Source organism: Leptinotarsa decemlineata, unplaced genomic scaffold, assembly GCF_025532065.1.
Source record: "Leptinotarsa decemlineata unplaced genomic scaffold, Ldec_3_MD MMD2_tig00002159_RagTag_RagTag, whole genome shotgun sequence".
NCBI lineage: Eukaryota > Metazoa > Arthropoda > Insecta > Coleoptera > Chrysomelidae > Leptinotarsa > Leptinotarsa decemlineata.
This window is the reverse complement of record NW_027412574.1, coordinates 4,916,671-4,935,885: the sequence shown is the minus strand read 5'-3', so window position 1 is coordinate 4,935,885 and position 19,215 is coordinate 4,916,671. Positions and strand designations below refer to the sequence as shown.

General features: G+C 33.7%; 1 protein-coding gene across 4 annotated transcripts in view; it reads right to left on the bottom strand.

Moving 5' to 3' along the window:
• LOC111502425 (potassium channel subfamily K member 1) overlaps positions 1–19,215 on the bottom strand; it is a 109,886-nt gene that overhangs the window by 85,596 nt on the left and 5,075 nt on the right. The window contains exons 1-3 of one of the 4 annotated variants that reach the window (XM_074177101.1): positions 734–758; positions 548–569; positions 386–490 (exon numbers count right to left, since the gene is read on the bottom strand). In XM_074177101.1, the coding sequence (XP_074033202.1) occupies positions 386–490; positions 548–563 (121 nt within the window). In that variant the 5' untranslated portion in view covers positions 564–569; positions 734–758. Of the gene's footprint in view, positions 1–385; positions 570–733; positions 829–19,215 lie in introns of those variants that run through there. The other 3 variants (XM_074177100.1, XM_074177098.1, XM_074177097.1) reach the window with 3 other exon arrangements.

The window sequence follows — 19,215 nt, the reverse complement described above, 5'->3', positions numbered from 1 at the left end:
TTTAATCTCCAGCGATTCAAATCCAATGTGAATCGCCACTTTCGCACAGGCACCGCTCTGAGAGCGCCCCAAGGATTTTTCTGTAGTGCTTGTCCTCAAAAAAACATGTCTGACAACGAATACAAGTTCTATCGAAACGTTTATTATTTGACCGGGTCGATCACCTGGAGACATATGAAAATCAATAATAACTAAATTGTGCTTTTCATTCTTGTGACCTTATCCTAATTCCCTTCACTGGTCGAATATAGTTTTACTCTAGGAATAACATTTTGAGGTAGGGTAGAATAGGGTACACGGATACTACAGGGACTACATTCGCCTCTGCCTATATCTTTTGGATTTGAATTTCGAATGCAAGCTTAAGTACGGGTTGAAAACTCACCTGGCACGCAAGTATGTTTCACGAGGAACCTTGATCTCAAACCTCTCAAATTCTTCACTTTTTCGATTTCTCCTGGTCCTTCTATAGCTGAGAATATTGAAGCACCTACAATGAGGAAGAGAAGGTATCCAACAAAGAAGAGGAGAAACCGGCATAACCCACGGCTGGTCAAGGTCATTTTCCTCTGAAAAAATATCAAAAGTTTTAGATATCTGTACGTGACTTCACTGGTACTTTCCCAAATCTTGTAACACTTAGGTCTCAAGAAAATAACTATAGCTGATCGAACGCAATCTGGTGGATTTGTATATTATTAAGAAGAAATAACTATGGGTATCGCGGACTCACTTAGTTTCAACATTTCACGTCACCCCAAATGAATTTACAATGACACTTTTGATTTTTCCCAATCTACTACCAACTCCCCTGATGAAATATTCCAGTTATACAGGGCCCTGATTTATTCAGTATCCTGTTTCTTTACCTTTCAAAGTTTCAACAATCTACTTTACAGGATAGGATAGTCGAGTCTTGTGATAAATCTGAGGGATGATTTTACTGTGTGTGTGATTGCAGAAACCTGAGGCAATCGGTATGAATTTGATCCCTAATTCAAATTGCGAGTTTTAGTTCATGTGGCAAGAATAAACAGAATCACTTCCGTCAAAGAAACGCTCAGAAAACTTTAAAGGCATATTTATTTCAATGTTTTTATGAAAGTAATTATTCCGAGGGGGCTTTTTCTTCCTGTTTGTATCTGGAAGTAACTTCTATGCATGATCTCCATATCTATGTAGGGATTTAATTTTTAAATTACTGCGTTCTTCTTCTTTTCGGAAGTTATCCACATTTTCTGAATAAAGATGAAGAAAGAAAGACAAAATATTTCTTTCCCAAAACTATTCTCTCCTGAATTATTCTAATTAATTCTATTAACCAATTGAAGATTAGTTGTGACAATATTTCTACATTATAATAAGTGCCAGAAGTTAAAAGCCTTTTTTTCAATGCAATATACCTGATCAATTTGTCCTGAGCCATTTCGATGTTCTCAATCTGATACAAATGATAAGGCGACCAAATTGTGGTGATATATTCAAGAAGAGATCTAACAAGGAAGCAATATAGAAGTTCTTTTGTAATAATGGAAAATTCCAATGAGAAACGGATAACAAAACCCAGCATTTTTCAAGATATAGATATAATGTTATTGATGTAAAATGTCAGGGTAAAATGTCAATTTCGTATCGAATGTTACAGGTAGATCTCGTATTTCATCTACTTTTGGACTGGTGTATCGTCGAGATGATACGTAAAACCTATGATATGTTCCTGTAGCATTTTCTTGTAAATAAATAGATAGATGTACACATATAAACTCCGAGGGTAGAACATGTCAGTAATATAGGTAAATAATAAATAAATAACGAATAAAAGCTCTACATACATAATCAACATTCAACATCATCACACACGTAGTTTTAAGACAAGAAAACATAAAATCAGGCATCATAACTAACATTCATATAGTTACCATACTATCATTTAAAAATTCCAGCATGCTATAATAAGGTTTTTCTACGAGGTAGTTTTTTAAACGACATTTCATTGTTGAAACTGAAAGATTTCTTAGTCTTGTTGAAAATATATTTTTCTGGGCTCCATTAGTGGCAATTCATCAACAAGGGTTTCAGTATTCTGCCTTGAAATATCTAAATACCGAGTGCCATTATAAATGAACGGGCCGATAATTCTACCCCTGAAAACACCTGCCCACACACTAAATCCAAACAATAAAATGAGTATTTTGCTGTGCCCAAATATAAGAATTGTAGCAGTTGAAAATGCTAGCGCTGCTCACACAAGATTTGTCTATCCAAATACAGTTTAACAAAAAATCACGAACTTGATTACAACTTTCCAGGAACCACTGGCAAAAAGCCATGCGGCATTCAGAATCTCCTGGTCTAAGTTGATGAACCCTTCTGGTATTGTATGGCTTGAATTTGTGTTTTTTCAAAATCCTCCCACCGTCAATTCTTGGTGGGCCTGTTAATATTTTCAAATTTTGCGTTGACGTTTTGGGATTATTTTCAACAGATCCTAAAACGATTATTTCTTTCAACTTCTTATCCCTATTTGATTCGTATAATTTTGGCATTTTTTTTTAAATGATCACCATCACTTAGGTTGTGTCGCAATCTTACGAAAATGTCTCTAACAGTTTGTCTTCTCTGTAGATACCTCTCGTGATACAAATTGCTTGTTGCTTCTGCATTTTGATCGGTTTGTATAAAACAGACTACCACTTCCCACTTTTCAAATTTCACATACTTTATTTCATTATCAACGAATTTGTTTGAAAATTGAACAGAAACCACTAATTGAAGTGCGTCATATAGATGAGTGGGAAAGTAAGGATTCTAATAACAGAGTGATGATTGAAAATTTCAAGTAGTTGGTTTTTGGTATAGTTATCTTCAAAATACAAATTGTTATCCATTAAAAAACTTTGTATTTCATCTTTCCTCATTTTAAACAAATAACAAAAATTTTAAGTAATTTTAACTGCACCAATATCGAATTTCAACACTCAAATCGCGTTCAGTTCCTGAACTGAACATTGACGACACAACGGCGACACACATCCCCATATTCTATTCGTCACGGTAACATGACTTCAAATTAAATTTTATGACCCTTGAGCCAATCATAAAACTCGGTTAGTAAAAATTATCCAATACAAACCGCCAATTCTTCAGTTCACGTGAACTAGTTCGTAGCGTCATTATTTCCCTGTATTGGTTTTTTGGCCTTTGAGATGCCTATAGCTTCAACTATTCACAATAAAGATTACTTCGACTAGATCTATCTATCTATCTATCTATCTATTTATCTACTCGATCATAATTACCTAAAGCATCTACTGTTATTTTATATATACCTAGGGTACATCCTCAATTATGATTATTCATGCAGCATATTATATCAGTTCTACATCAGTAATAATATTTCATCGTTTCCTAAGAAAAAAAGTTGAATAATGGTGATTTATCCAGATCCGGTTAGTCATTAGGTTCATTAATTTCCATTGCTTCCAAATAAATCAGCTTCAAACCTTCATTTTCTATGTGTGAAATTATGAAATCTCTGTCAAAGATATGATTTCCTTCTAAAAGATCATTTGAATATGTTGAAGTTGTTTCCCTATTTACGTAGCTCAAATTATGTTCCTGGATGCGATTCCTTAATGTTCTACCAGTTTGACCAGTATATACCTTAGTTCACTTCAGTTTATATACTCGTTATTTTTTGGATTTGGATGCTTTGTCATTTTTATTTTCAACTAACTTTCCCAACGTATTACCTGTTCTATATGCAATTGTAATATCTTGTTTACACAAAAATGAAGCCACTTCTTCTGTTCTTTGTCCAAAATATGTTGAAGCTCTATAATTCTGATTTTGATTATCTAACCTATAAGTAGGAGAAACGTTCCGCACCGCTTTCGTGTAGACTTTTTTGGAAACTATTTTGTCTACTAATTCAGGTTTGGGTCGGTTATTTACTGCAATTTGCTTTATGATATTGAGTTCTTTATAAAATTATCTATTGAAAGAGAAACATTGACTTATCTGTGAATCATGCTATTATAAGATGATATTTTGTGTTGATGCGGGTGGGTAAAATCGTAATGAATAGTATATACCCATATGGGAAAGTTTCTGATAAATTGAAAAATAGTGTTTATTGTTCATTCTATCAATTCTCAAGTCCAAGAAATTGATTGACTTTGAATTGTCTGATTCTACTTCAATAGTGAATTTGATGTTTTCATGAATGTTGTTAATATCCCATTGAAAAATATCTAATTGTATCTTAGTACCTGTGAAACATACCAAAACGTCATCCACATAAAATATATATGCTAATACAAGAAATACTTACATAAAGAATGCTTAAGAATCGACTTCTCTAGGTTATCCATGAAAATTTCCACAAAAAACTCAACGGATTTCCCATAATTAAACCTTTTGAAGAGGAATAAATGTTGTTGTTGAATTGAATTTTTTTTGAGGCAACGACAGAGTTGTGATCTTTATTTTATTTTTCAAGTCATATGAATTCCGTAGAATGAATTCAGGTTGAAATTTATTATGGTTCATGATGATAATTAACTGATGGTACAGTGACAATGGAAACTACTGGTCTAATCCGGTAACTCTGTTTATGCAGTTCTATTAGTGAGTACAATTTTGGAGTTTGGGGGTTTATCAAAAATTATTTAAATTATTCCCTTTCATTAAAAAGTAGGTTGGATTTTTCAAAAAATTTTTCACTTGTCTTTGGCAAGAATTAGTTGAATTGCCTTTCAGTATTTCAAAATTTCCTGAATTCAAGAAATCTAGGGTTTCGTGGACGTAGTCATGTCGGTCAATATCAACCACAGTGTTCTTTATATGTTCTGGTTGGTATAACATCTCTTTCTTTAATTTTACTACGTATATTTTACGATTCGTAAAAACACCGTCATTCAAAAATTTTGATTTTATGATATGTGACGCCTGGTATTTGTTATTAATGTTATTCAATGTTCTTCCTAATGCCATTTCTGTTTGAATTCCTAATTTCAAATCCAAATCAAAATGATGAAGCTTTAACTTATTTTAGACAACCAACAGAAAAAGTGGCTTCATTTTTGAATGAACAAGGTAATAAAATTGCATATAGAACAGGTAATACGTTGGGAGAGTTAGTTAAAAATAGTAAAGACAAGACATCCAAATTCGAGAAATCAGGAGTATATAAATTAAATTGTGGAACTTGTCCTGAGGTATATATTGGTCAAACTGGCAGAACATTTAGAAATCGCATCCAGAAACATAACATGAGCTATGTAAATGAGTAAGCAAGTTCATTATATTCAAATCATCTTTTAGAAAAAAATCGTATCTACAACGAATATTTCGAAATTTTACACAGAAAAAAAAGGTTCAAAGCTAAATTATTTGGAATCAAATATACGTGTGGTATATAATACAATTAACTTTCAGTATGTCATTCACTACGAAAAATCTACTGTGATAGCGAAACATATCGTGATATATGTGATATATTTTTGAAAATGAAATTTGTGAAGATCAAGTCGTAAGGTGTAGTTCATGAAAAAAATAAACATATAGAATCAATAAGTGAAGTAGTAAACTAATCATGTTATATTGCTATATTCATGTATATAAAAAGGTGACACAAGAATTGACAAAACTGGATCGCCACCATACCACTGACGCGAATAGTCATATACAGGGTGTTCCTTAAACACATGCTAATATTTAAGGAGGTAATTCTTAGACCCATTTTAAGGAAAAAACGTCCTATGGATGTATGTCCTAAACGCCTTAACTTTTGAGATACAGGGTGGCAAAGTTTTCAAAAATAATCAGTTTTATAATAATAACTGAGATAAATTTGTAGACATCTTTGGCATATTTGGTACATATGTTCCATGCCTTAAGGCGCATTTTCTGATGTACAATTTTCTTAATTTTCTCTTCCAGTGACGTACGTACGTACGAGTTTTGAAATGTATATTTTTGGCGAAAAAAATACTACGCCACTGCTTTATCTTGAATTAAAAATTATTTTTAAAATCTCCATACATTTTTGAGCACATTTGATTTGCTGGGTTTTCTTTGTCCGACGCATGGTTTTCGCTCAAAAAATTAAAAATCGCATTAGTTAAGGATAAATTCCTTAAAAATCTGATGCGGTATCGTGCATCGACTGAAAGCAAACTAAGAGATCAGATTTGTTGCAAAATAATTGAGGATCTAAAAGGTATTTGTTTGTTGTCAGATGCACTGTTCTCAATTAAAATTACGTCATAACGCAGCACCGCTTAATAATTTTTGAAAACATAAATTTAGTTATCCTAGAATAAATGGCGTGTAGCAGAATTTATTTATTGCACCTCTTGGAAATATGGAGTTTGTCGATATGTGATTCTCTGTATGTACAAACGTCAGTAGCTAATATTGATGTTGGTTTAAAGTAAGGTGTTGGTGTTAAAAACTGCCACAGCGCGTTTTGATTGATTTTGAAGTGTTATTTTAGTTATTTTGGTAGTCCGCTGTTTTTCTGGTATCAGTAAATATGGTAAATTATACGAATGCGGAAATGGTGCAAATGCATTACGTATATGGCCTTGCCGATGGTAATGCAACAGAAGCCAGGCGCATTTATCAGGAAAGATATCCTAATCGTGCCTTACCGGATAGCCGAACCTTTTCAAATATTCATCGTCGACTTGGGGAAACTGGTAGTTTCAAGAAAGGGACTCCGGAAGGTAGACCTCGTGTAGTAAGAACTCCTGAAATTGAGAAAGCGGTGCTGCAAGAAATTGAGGAACATCCTGAGACGAGTACGAGGAAGATCGCTAGAACTCTGGATATTTGTCATCAAATTGTTTGGCGTATTTTGGTTGATTTTTTGTTATACCCATACCATATTTCAAGAGTGCAGGCATTACTCCCCAGATATTTTCCACAGCGTGTGAACTTCAGTCAGTGGTATCTACAAAGTATTGCACTAAATCCGCAGTTTGAGACACAAATTTTGTTCACAGACGAAGCAAATTTTTCTCGGAATGCCATTCAAAATTTCCATAACAATCATGTGTGGACTGAAGAAAATCCCCATGCAATAACCGAAACCCATTTCCAACACCAATTTTCGGTTAATGTATGGGCAGGAATTATAGGTGATCATCTAATAGGCCCATTTTTTCTACCAGGACGCCTTGATGGTCGTTCTTATTTACACTTTCTCGAAGAAGACTTACCTGGGTTATTGGAAGATGTGCCACTTGCCTAAAGGAATCGAATATGGTACATGCACGATGGCGCCCCTGCTCATTTCAGTGTAATTGTCCGAAACCATTTGAATACAGTTTATCCTAATCATTGGATAGGTCGCGGAGGACCTCAGCAATGGCCAGCAAGATCCCCCGATCTCAACAGTTTAGATTTTTTTATAGGGTCACCTTAAAACTTTTGTGTATAAAACTCCCGTTAATACTTTAGAAGATTTAAGAGAGCGAATAGTTGCCTCGTGTGAAACTATACGAAATACGCCGGAAATATTTGAACGGGTGCGTAATTCCATGCGTAGAAGGGCGGAAGCATGCATACTAAGTGCAGGTGGCCACTTCCAACAATTTTTATAATCAGTTTTGGTATTATTACTAACTAACAAATTTGTGCTATTCGTTCAGACTTACTGTCACAAAATAAAATAAAACTCGTTTTTGTGAAAAATTTATTTTTTTGCAGATTATGTTTTCAAATATTATTAGGGAATTGGTAATGCGTTATGAAGCAATTTTCAGATTCTCATTCATTTTAGAATTGATCTAATTTCTTAATTTGCTTTCTGTCGATTTTTATTTTTTTGAGTGAAAATCATGCGTCGGACAAAGAAATAACAGGAGATCAAATTTTCTCAAAAATTAATGAGGATTTTAAAAATGATTTTATTTTGAAAAGAAAGCATTGGCGTAGTACCACTGTTTGAAAAAATACAAATTTGTGTACATCAGAAAATGCGCCTTGAGTCATGGAACATATGTACCAAATATGCCAAAGATGTCTACAAAATTATCTCAGTTATTATTAAAAAACTGATTATTTTTGAAAACTTTGCCACCCTGTATCTCAAAAGTTAAGGCGTTTAGGACATACGTCCATAGGAAGTTTTTTTCTTAAAATGGGTCTAAGAATTACCTCCTTAAATATTAGCATGTGTTTAAGGAACACCCTGTATTTTTGGCGCGTGCGGTTATTTGAATTTTCATCGTTTCTAACACTTTCTGAAATTATCTTCGAGAAATATTTTACATATGCGATAATCTAATATATAAAACAAAGTCGCAAATCATGTTGGTTACACCATAAATAACTCAAGAATGATCGAACCGCTTTTCATGATTTATACTTTTTTGAATTCATGTAAATAAATAATTTGAGAACGATTGAACCGGTTTTCATGATTTTTATTCATGTCCGTCCGGAATAACAGAAAAATTAAGATAAAAAATTGAAGATTCAACAAATTGACAACATCCGGTTTTTTAGTTTATAACAGTTGTCATGGTGCATACAGAGTTAATTGAAGTCATGACATTTATCACTGTGCATGCCTGAATAATCATCATGTCATAATAGACGCAAAGTCAGTGTTATTAAAAATAATGTGAGAGTGAAATTAGGATTTTTCATCTACGAAGTGTTGAGAATCAATTCACTGCAGATGAAGAAGAAATCGCCTAGAAGCGCCATGTTCAGTGTTGTCAGGTCTTCTGATTTTGTAGTAGATCTAATGTTTCCGTTCTCAAGTTACAGTATACTCTTTGAGAGATAAAAAGTTCTGATAACTCTGGGTACTTTCTATAATAATCTTTGAATAACTTGAATATCGAAAAGCTATTTATTTAGTATGTATATATGAAATATATTATTTTTTTCTACTAATTTTTTGAACTGGCAGTACTGACCATGTTAGTGTGTCTGGACTTCATGCTGCAAAAACAATATGAGAAAGTTAATATAACTTAATTATTAACACATTTATTATTTCGAAGGCGGTATGAAGTTTGTCGGGTCAGCTAGTAAGTATACAAAGTTATTTTTGCTCATGAAATAGAATCTGCATGTAGGTCATTACGTATAAAAATGAAAAAAAAACTCATTTGAAATTATGTAGGTAATATTTTTTTATTTTCACTATTTCTACATTTTCTTGTTTTCAAACTTTTGGTTGATCTTTTTCTTATCATCTTCAACAAAGCCCCTATAAAATAATGTAATTTTCAAACTGACCCCAGAAACGATATTTACATATTGGTTCTAATAAATTCTGAAGATTGACGATGTTAATTGTAAATTAAACCTGATAAAATGAATCTAAAGAAACAGCTCACTAATAGCATCCGTTATTCCAAATAGCTAATTAAACGTTAATTAGACCCAACAGCTGTCAGAACTTCAATGTTAAATCTCATTGGATCATTATGATAATTTATGACACGAAAACACCTATCTAAAGGAACTAGTTTGTTAAAACAACAAAACGAAGTTTACCTTTTGATCTACATGATGTTATTTGGTATTTCCTCGGACAATCAAGAAGATAGAAATTCACTCTTAAACACCACAACTCCTTCGAAAAGGGAAAAGCGAAATGGTATTTCGCCTCAACCCAACAGTAATTGATGAATTCAACCTGTTGTGACGCACGGACGCCGGTGTCACGACGCAGTTCCCTTCGGAACAACTGCGACGTCTACAGGGCTACCAAAATTGATTCATAACGTGGATAAAATTATGGTCGATTTGAGAATAAAAAAACAGCTTGACAAGTTTTTGTTAAACTTAGCCTGTTAGTATGCGTGGGACAAATCTTGAAACTGATCCAATTAATATCGATCGATTGAACTATCCGGCCAAATTAGATCAAAAAACATGAATGAAGGTACAAAATTCGCACCTAGCTCAAAATAAGTAGGATTGTTCAAAACATTAACATGAATGAAATCTAAAAAATCTTCATCGATCCAATACCTGGAAAAAATTACTTGGGGTCAAAGGTCACGGAAACAGGTTTTTTGCGATTTTCAGCGAAACGGGCAGTTTTATCATGAAATTATTCCAAACAAAAGTTGTAGATTAGATAATTATCTATAAAAATGTTTCGACACTTTTTTCCTAAGAGATATAATGATTCAAAAAGTTGGAAAAGTTGAATTGAAGGGGTTATATTTTTCGGAGTGATTAATTTTTGGGAAAGAAAGTTTTTGGCTTTCTATTACTCCATCTGATACAAAAAAAGGGATGAGAGAATCTTCCAAAGAAAGGAAAGAAGTAATCAATTTGACAATAAGTAACTCTATACATGTGTAGATCATGCAAAGAAGTAACTTTCAGACACAAACCGTATTTTCTGTATAATTCAGTGTTTATATAGAAGTATTTGTTTCGAAAGAATTTTTTTCTTTCGTGTAATTCAATGTTTATATGAAAGTTTCAGGAGGACTTTCTTTCAGTTTGTGTCAAAAAGTTACTTCTTTGCATGATCTACACTTCCATGTATAGAGTTACTTATTTTCGAATTGATTACTTCCTTACTTTCTTTGGAAGATTCTCTCATCCCTTTTTTGTATCAGATGGAGTAGTAGAAAGCCAAAAACTTTCTTTCCCAAAAATTAACCACTCCTAAAAATATAACCCCTTCAATTCAAATAAGATTCCTCTTGGCTGGGATTAAATCAAATAGGTGAATGAATGTCATTACGATGTCATCGATGACATAAGTAGATCAAGCTTATTCCGTGACATTAAAAAATCGTAATTCATGAATGAAGTGTGTTTATTTTCTATAATGTTATCCAATTTGGTACTGAAGAGCCTTAGGGCAAGTGTCTTAAGGCGAAACATCGGTGTATACCAGTGAGGGTGACAGTGTTCCATGTGAATACAATTTATTACCATTCATTCAAAGTAGGACTCATGTGAATTATTCCACAACAAATGTTTGAAATACAAACTGAGTAGAGAAAAGTATTTTCTGTATAATTCAGTGTTCATCTAGAAGTATTTGTTTCGAAAGAATTTTTTTCTTTCGTGTAATTCAATGTTTATATGAAAGTAGCTGTTTCAGGAGGACTTTCTTTCAGTTTGTGTCTGAAAGTTACTTCTTTGCATGATCTACACTTCCATGTATAGAGTTACTTATTTTCAAATTGATTAATCCTTCCTTTCTTTGGAAGATTCTCTCATCCCTTTTTTTGTATCAGATGGAGTAGTAGAAAGCCAAAAACTTTTTTTTGGAAAATTTGTAATCGTCTTATATGTGCAAGTTTAAACGCCACCTTTGAAGTAGTATACTTAGCGCATTTTTTTAACGTGGTGTCCCCGACAGGCTTATTCCACGGATCTGTTGTGACTTTGTTTAAGTTGAAACTATTAAATAATGAGAGATATTGGCAAGGGTTGAAAATGATAAAAGTGGTGTAAATTAAAAAAAAATGAAATTCATTCATCGGTTTCATACCTCCCTAATACTTCTCCTTCACCTTCTTCTTGTTATTTTTCTTCTCCTTGATCTTCTTCTCAATCCTGGGTACAAGTAAATTGCATCCATAGCGATACATCGCAAGTCTCCTCAAATGTTGGTGATTCAACATCGAATCACGATCGGTCTTGATAATTTGTACATGCTAGAAAACAAAACAGTCCAACTTTTTTGCAAACACGCTTATCGCTTACTCTTTTTACAGTGGCAAAAATTTGTGTTGATCAGTTTTTCCGGCGCAGGTGGGAGTAAAGTCTGAACTGATTGTAATGTATTATCGACCAACTTCCAACCCCAGTCTTTTGAGTCCAGCTGATAGCCAAGTCACATTTGAATTTGGTAATATACCCGTATAAGATGTTGATGAGCAGCCGCTGAAGTTGGAGGAAGACAAGTTAACTGCATTTAGGGCACACTACAGACTTTTTATCGGCCGATAGTTTAGTCTGGTTGGGTTGGGTGGGGGCACACTACTCAAACAAAACTGTTCAGTTCGGTGCGGGTGCGCAGACCACCAACTGAAAAGTCTGAACAGTTGTTGATGTATATAATATTTTGACGCGTTGTATTGAAAGTATTGAAGAATGTTATCGAGGAAAGCTGTTATTGCAATTATCATTACACGAAGAAGAAATATGAAGAAAACAACCAAAAGATACCGTGAATGGTGGGTGCACCCTATTTTAAGTGATTCAAGTGATTTAAGATTAGTACAAGGAATGTTCTACACGCTCCATCCTAAGCTGCTGGAATGTGTTCTGCGCTTACTATAGAATGAGCACAACCAGCTTCAATGAGCTTGTTAGACTAGTCGGACCATTAATTATGAAGCAAGATACGAATTTAAGAAGCACAATATCTGTGCTCACAACTTCCGCAGTTGAATTTTCTACTGAACATTCGGCAATATTCGACATAATTATGAAAAAAAAATGTAATTAAAACGCAATTATATTCAAAGATAAAGTAGGTACTACATAATATTTGATATCAGATATCAACAATGGACTGTAGAGTGGGGAGTCTGCAGGTACCGACTGTTTAGTTGGTGAGTCTGCGCACTCTCATAAACACACAGTCTGATTACAACTCGACCGATAGTTGTCCAACTTTGTAATTGAATCAGAATTGGGAAGCCTATCCAACTAGTTTCTGATTATTCAGTCGACCGACTGGAATCGCTTAGATGTGCGGACTCAAGTTACGATTCTATACTAATAAGCATCCAACTAAACTATCGGCTGATAAAAAGTCTGTAGTGCGCGCTTGTCCTTAACGAAGCATGCATATCGAAACTTATCTAAGCACGTAATTTTTTAGGAACTCCACACACAGAAAGAACAAAGGAAATTTCGTCGCTATAATCTATTGTGGAGATGAATTACTCTTTTTTAAAACTTCAGCACATTGAACTAAATCTTGTTTTTCGAAATTTCGAAAACTTTTGTTTTACCACTCCCAAAAAATGCATCCAGTTATTGCGTGTGAAAATAGTACATGACACTTTGCAAAAGTAAATAAACTTTCCGATGAAAATATTTCTAATTGATGTTAGGCTTTTTCAGGTTTAAAAAAATTGTTTTTACGATTGGAGTTCGAGCAGTGAGTAATACGAGGAAGTCTAAATCTTCACCTACAACAATAGTTGTATTTGTAGAATTGAATTGCTCTATTGTTGTTTCAATTATCGTTACATCAGCATCATTATTATTTTGTTTTACCAACTTATTTCCAGCCGAGATTTGTTGTGAGTATTTGCAAGAAATTTCTGTTGACTGCTAGAAACTGTCGTAGACTGATCAAATAAAATACCAGATGATGAAGATGTTGCTGAAGAACTACGATGTTGTTCTGTGGCTTTAATATTTCTCGTTAAATCATTATAGCCATCATATATGACAGTAACTCTGGGACCAAAATGTGGAATAGACCTACCGGGAAAGCCCTTTTAAAAAATGCGCTAAGTACGCTACCTTAAAGGTGGCGTGAAAACGTGTGTATAGTGTGCATATTATGACGATAACAACTCTCTCAACTTTTTGAATTGTTATATATCTGAAACGGTGGCTCTTGGGGAAAGAGTTTCGTGTTTTCAAAATAAAATGAATACATTTAATATTTCTTTGTCAGTTAACTATTTCCATGTTATCGCATTTGCTGTGAGGGATTGCATTATATCCGTTTCAATAAATAAGTATCAAGTGGTGCCCCGAGATTACAATGGGAAACAGTTGCCTATTGAGTTTTACTGTCAATGTGTTGTATTAACTTCCCCATCTCATTGCTTCTGTTGTTTCTGCTGGGTTTTTTGTTCTCATTGTTTTCGTGTTCCTGTGTTTGCGTTGGGTATTATTCCTATGTTTAAGTTGTTCTATATATATATATATATATATATATATATATATATATATATATATATATATATATATATATATATATATATATATATATATAGAGAGAGTTTTAATTTTTGGTGAAGGCGCGAGGCGAAACTGCTGATGAATTCAAATGAAGGCACCCGCTAGAGGTAGCTGTACACCCTGGAACTGTCCATAAAGTATATACTCTTTCTATGAGTACCGGCTAATTTTCATTATGATTATAGTGTTCGTTTCGGATGTTATTATTGCTACCATTTTTTTTTCTGCTCATCAAAATACATATAATATATTTTTGTTGTAGATATGTTTCAGATAATCACAAAAAGTTTTCTTATTCGAAGTTCATTGTAGAAAACGCTCAGAGCAATGGAAAAAAAAATATGAATAGGTACCTAAAACTGAAAAAAAACTCTCGAAAAACTCTACGGTACATAGGGAGACGTGAAAGTTGCTATTGTGTTTTTATTCAATTCAGTCAACCAATTTCCAGGGCCGTATTTAGAAAGGGAATAATTCACCCAATTATAATAAAATATTACCGAAAACTCCCGAAATATAGAATTGAATTTGATTTCTCAGTATGAAGTGAACGTCTACGATTCAAAAACTACAACAAAAAATACAGGTCTGTATTTAAAAATTTAAAGATGTGGGTGGCCCAAGTCAGATGACACCCTGTATAAAAGATTCATGGATATATTCTGAGAGCCCACATCAAGTGCCAGTAGTGAAATGTGGACAGATTTTCAACATGTCTGCGAATTAAGAAGATATAGGGAAAACATAATTTGGGATTTTTTGTTTTTCCTGTATATCTCCAGAACCAAAAGTATTCGATTTCTTCACATCATTGAATAGGTCTCTAAAATACGCAACTTTGCCATAATTTAACGGACACTCTATCTCTCATCGTTTACAAGATCCTCATGTACAGAAACGAATTTCAATAGCCCTGTATTGTATATCGTCGACCCATCTAGTCCTGTACTACCGTACAGCCTGCTTGTTTTATCGATTGGAATTAATTAATAAGTAAAAAGATGTAATGTCAGGTGAATTACTTCCTTTTATTTCCGATTATTGTTTGAGTAATTCAACAATGAGCAATATTGATTTTGAAATAGATCAAGTTACTGTATCTATAATAACATCATTAGGTAATGTATAAATATTAGAGTTAAGCATTAGTGATGGTATGCTATTTGAATATTTCAATATCTGAATATTTTTCAATTATTAATTGTGAATGATTTGTTCTCAGAAAGAATTGTAATTAGTTTTTGAGATTGAGTTATGTAGATATTTATCGACTTCATTAACAGTGGCACTTTTAAGGCAATAACTAAAATATATATGATATTTCATATCTTGAGAATCCATTTGATTTTGAAGTACCTGAGTTTCGAACTCATGCTTCAAATCGACAGCAGCAATAACTCAACACTTCGTAACATAATCCAATAGTAACTAGTTACTATTGATCAAGTTACAAAAGATCAAGCATATCGAAAATTAGTTATTTTGCAAATGTTTTGTCAAATTTACTTGGACACAATAATTATTTTTGGGTAATGAACATGAGCCTGAGAACATGAATTCTAATTTGCACCATCTCTGAGGTAGAATGCAAAGCGTGTTTTTGTAAGACGTCCACTGTAGTTGCAATTTAGGATTGAAGTTCTTATTCGTCGTCGCCTAGAACTTGTGCTTTTATTTCTACGATATTTTCATTTTCAAACATTGTGTAGATCAAGCATAGAAGTTATCTTCAGTGAAAAACTGAAAGAAAAAGCCCTTTCGAAGCAACTACTTCCATATGAACATTGAATTACACGAAAGAAAAGTACTTTCGAAACACCTACTTCTATACCTACTGAATTGTATCATTTGATATCCAATTCAAACCATGACTGGTGCGGGCACTGTGAATCATGGCACAATCTATTTTTTTGGGTCCTCAATTGGTATACCAATCTTTTGTATAATTACTAAAAATGATTTATACACTTCTCCTGGTGCGAAAGGAATCAATGTAGATATAATAAGTTGTAGTTCAAATCGCTGAGGAACTGGATCTCTTTTCCCAACCGAGATGGAACCTGGTGTTATACCCTGAATATATATTACTGGATCATTACTATGAATGGAAGTAATAACAATAGGGAACTTGCATAAAAATTTAATCAAGAATATTACAATGAGAATCAAAATATATTATTGTAATATAGCCTTTATTACCAAAAAACAACAGTTTTTTTTAATGTTATTCGTTCTATAGAAACAATTAAAGTTTACAAAAAATTTAAATTTCGTCACGTGACCAAAAACGCCCAGCCATTGGATGTGACGTAATACTGTATTTTGCCAGTCGCCATTCCAATGTTGCTCTTCTTTTCAGGTTATTTGGTCAAATATGCTGACGTGGAATAGATAGGGGTATTTTGAGAGGGAGAATGTTTCTTTGATTCCTATCATCCCGTGTGATTCCCTTCGTCCCAGTTGACTATACTTTTATATGGCATCTTTTTCTTCTAGAAGTAGAAAAATGGAGACAAAACAGTCTGTTTGCGAATAACAGGTAAGAGTTATTATTTGGATGTAACCTAATTAGGTACATCGAAAAGAGAAAGCTGAACAAACGAGAATTTTTGACAAGTTCTCTGATTTTCAGACCGTTTGACAGTTTACATTGTTCACATCTTGTTTATTGAAAAGTTTCTACGGTTTCAATTCTTTTTTACTACACAAATACTTGTTTTCACAACTTATCAACTGTAGGTACGTCATATTTCTCAGTAAATGAACTTTCTATAGAACTACCATTAAAAGTGACATTTTTTATGGTTGTCAAGAGTACTAAAAGATGATGTTTGCAAAGTAGCGTGTTGAGAATATTCTCAAAACTACAATTTCATGGGCATTAATATTTGATTCTTGAACTGAAGAGGACTATGCTGTAACAATAGCTAGCTGTTGAGCATTAATTAATTCCAATCGATAAAACAAGCAGGCTGTACGGTAGACGATATATACAGGGCTATTCAAATTCGTTTCTGTACATGGGGATCTTGTAAACGATGAGAGATAGAGTGTCCGTTAAATTATGCAAAGTTGCGTATTTTAGAGACCTATTCAATGATGTGAAGAAATCGAATATAGCTCTTTTGGTTCTGGAGATATACAGGAAAAACAAAAAAATCCCAAATTATTTTTCCCTATATCTTCTTAATTCGCAGACATATTGAAAATCTGTCCATATTTTGCTACTGGCACTTGATGTGGGCTCTCAGAATATATCCATGAATCTTTTATACAGGGTGTCATCTGACTTGGGCCACCCACATCTTTAAATTTTTAAATACAGACCTGTATTTTTTGTTGTAGTTTTTGAATCGTAGACGTTCACTTCATACTGAGAAATCAAATGCAATTCTATATTTCGGGAGTTTTCGGTAATATTTTATTATAATTGGGTGAATTATTCCCTTTTTAAATACGGCCCTGGAAATTGGTTGACTGAATTGAATAAAAACACAATAGCAACTTTCACGTCTCCCTATGTACCGTAGAGTTTTTCGAGAGTTTTTTTTTTCATTTTTAGGTACCTATTCATATTTTTTGTTCCATTGCTCTGAGCGTTTTTTACAATGAACTTCGAATAAGAAAACTTTTTATGATTATCTGAAACATATCTACAACAAAAATATATTATATGTGTTTTGATGAGCAGAAAAAAAATGGTACCAATAATAACATCCGAAACGAACACTATAATCATAATGAAAATTAGCCGGTACTCACAGAAAGAGTATATACTTTATGGACAGTTCCAGGGTGTACAGCTACCTCTAGCGGGTGCCTTCATTTGAATTCATCAGTAGTTTCGCCTCGCGCCTTCACCAAAAATTAAAACTATATATATATATATATATATATATATATATATTATAAGTGACCGACGTACTGATATAAGTTGGAATAGGGACTTGAGAAATATTGAAATATGAACAGGAACTGACGAAGGAAAAACAACTTAAACATAGGAATAATACCCAACGCAAACACAGGAACACGAAAACAATGAGAACGAAAAACCCAGCAGAAACAACAGAAGCATTGAGAACTGGTGGGGGAGTTAATACAACACATTGACAGTAAAACTCAATAGACAACTGTTTCCCATTGTAATCTCGGGGCACCACTTGATACTTATTTATTGAAACAGATATAATGCAATCCCTTCTAATTATTTCAGAAATCAGTTCAGCGAGTACGTAAATTAATCTAAATTCTAGCTGTTTGTCGGGTTAGAATGTTTTCTTAAAAAATAACGGTTGATTCGGTATTGCAATATGTAGATACTTTTATTTCAGTTGGCAAACTGTTTCTTTAATTCACAGAGTTCTACTCCAATAGTTATGGAAGATACGGGGGTGTTTCCATGAGAAGTGAGACAAATTGTATTTTACAGAGATAAAAATTTTTCAGAAAAAATCCATATTGTTAGTTAGATTCTACACCATCGCAAGAGTCGGTGACTTGCTTGGGGGTCACAAAAACCACTGATTGGTAGCCGACCTTCGCCGACTCATAAGAGTCCAAAAAGAACCAATCAACTAAAAATGCAGAGGAAAACCTCGAAAGAAGCAAAAGTAGAATTGAACGTATATAAAATGTTCAATAAACCATTTCCATAGATTATGAAGCTTCGATCTACAGCACTTTCTCCTCGAAACAAAATCACCGAAGACCGGTCGGTAGCCAAGCGGTTCGGCGTGGGTGCTTTGTTCACTCACTCGAATTGACTACCGTGTTGGTCGGTGGTTCAAGTCCTAGTCTGAACGATCGATCTTCACTTGCTATCGTCCAACCCGTGTTAGGAATCAAACGTTAAAAGGTAAGACCTCGTTAATCCTTAGCTCGCACAATTTTCGACTTCTGAGGGTTGTCGTTCGTAGGGGTGCGACAGCTGGTTAACGGAAAAACAGATTTATTTTTTTTAAACAAAAGAACACTCCGTAATTACCATAACCTCCCATACCGCTAACCATCTAGTCAATTATACAACACTGTTAAACTCATATCTATTAACTTTATATTACAGAAACATCGAGATGAATATTTGCTTCAACCAACCATTGCCATAACATCACTCACTGAAATCGATACATAGCCCACCCCGTTGAAGCCATGACCAACCACCAGAAGAGCCCAGAAAAAAAACTTCCATTTCATCTGGTTATGATTCTAGAAGCTCTGGAGAAATTTCTAGATATTGAGGTAGAGTTTCCGGTTGTCGATCAACTAGTGGATAACCCGCAC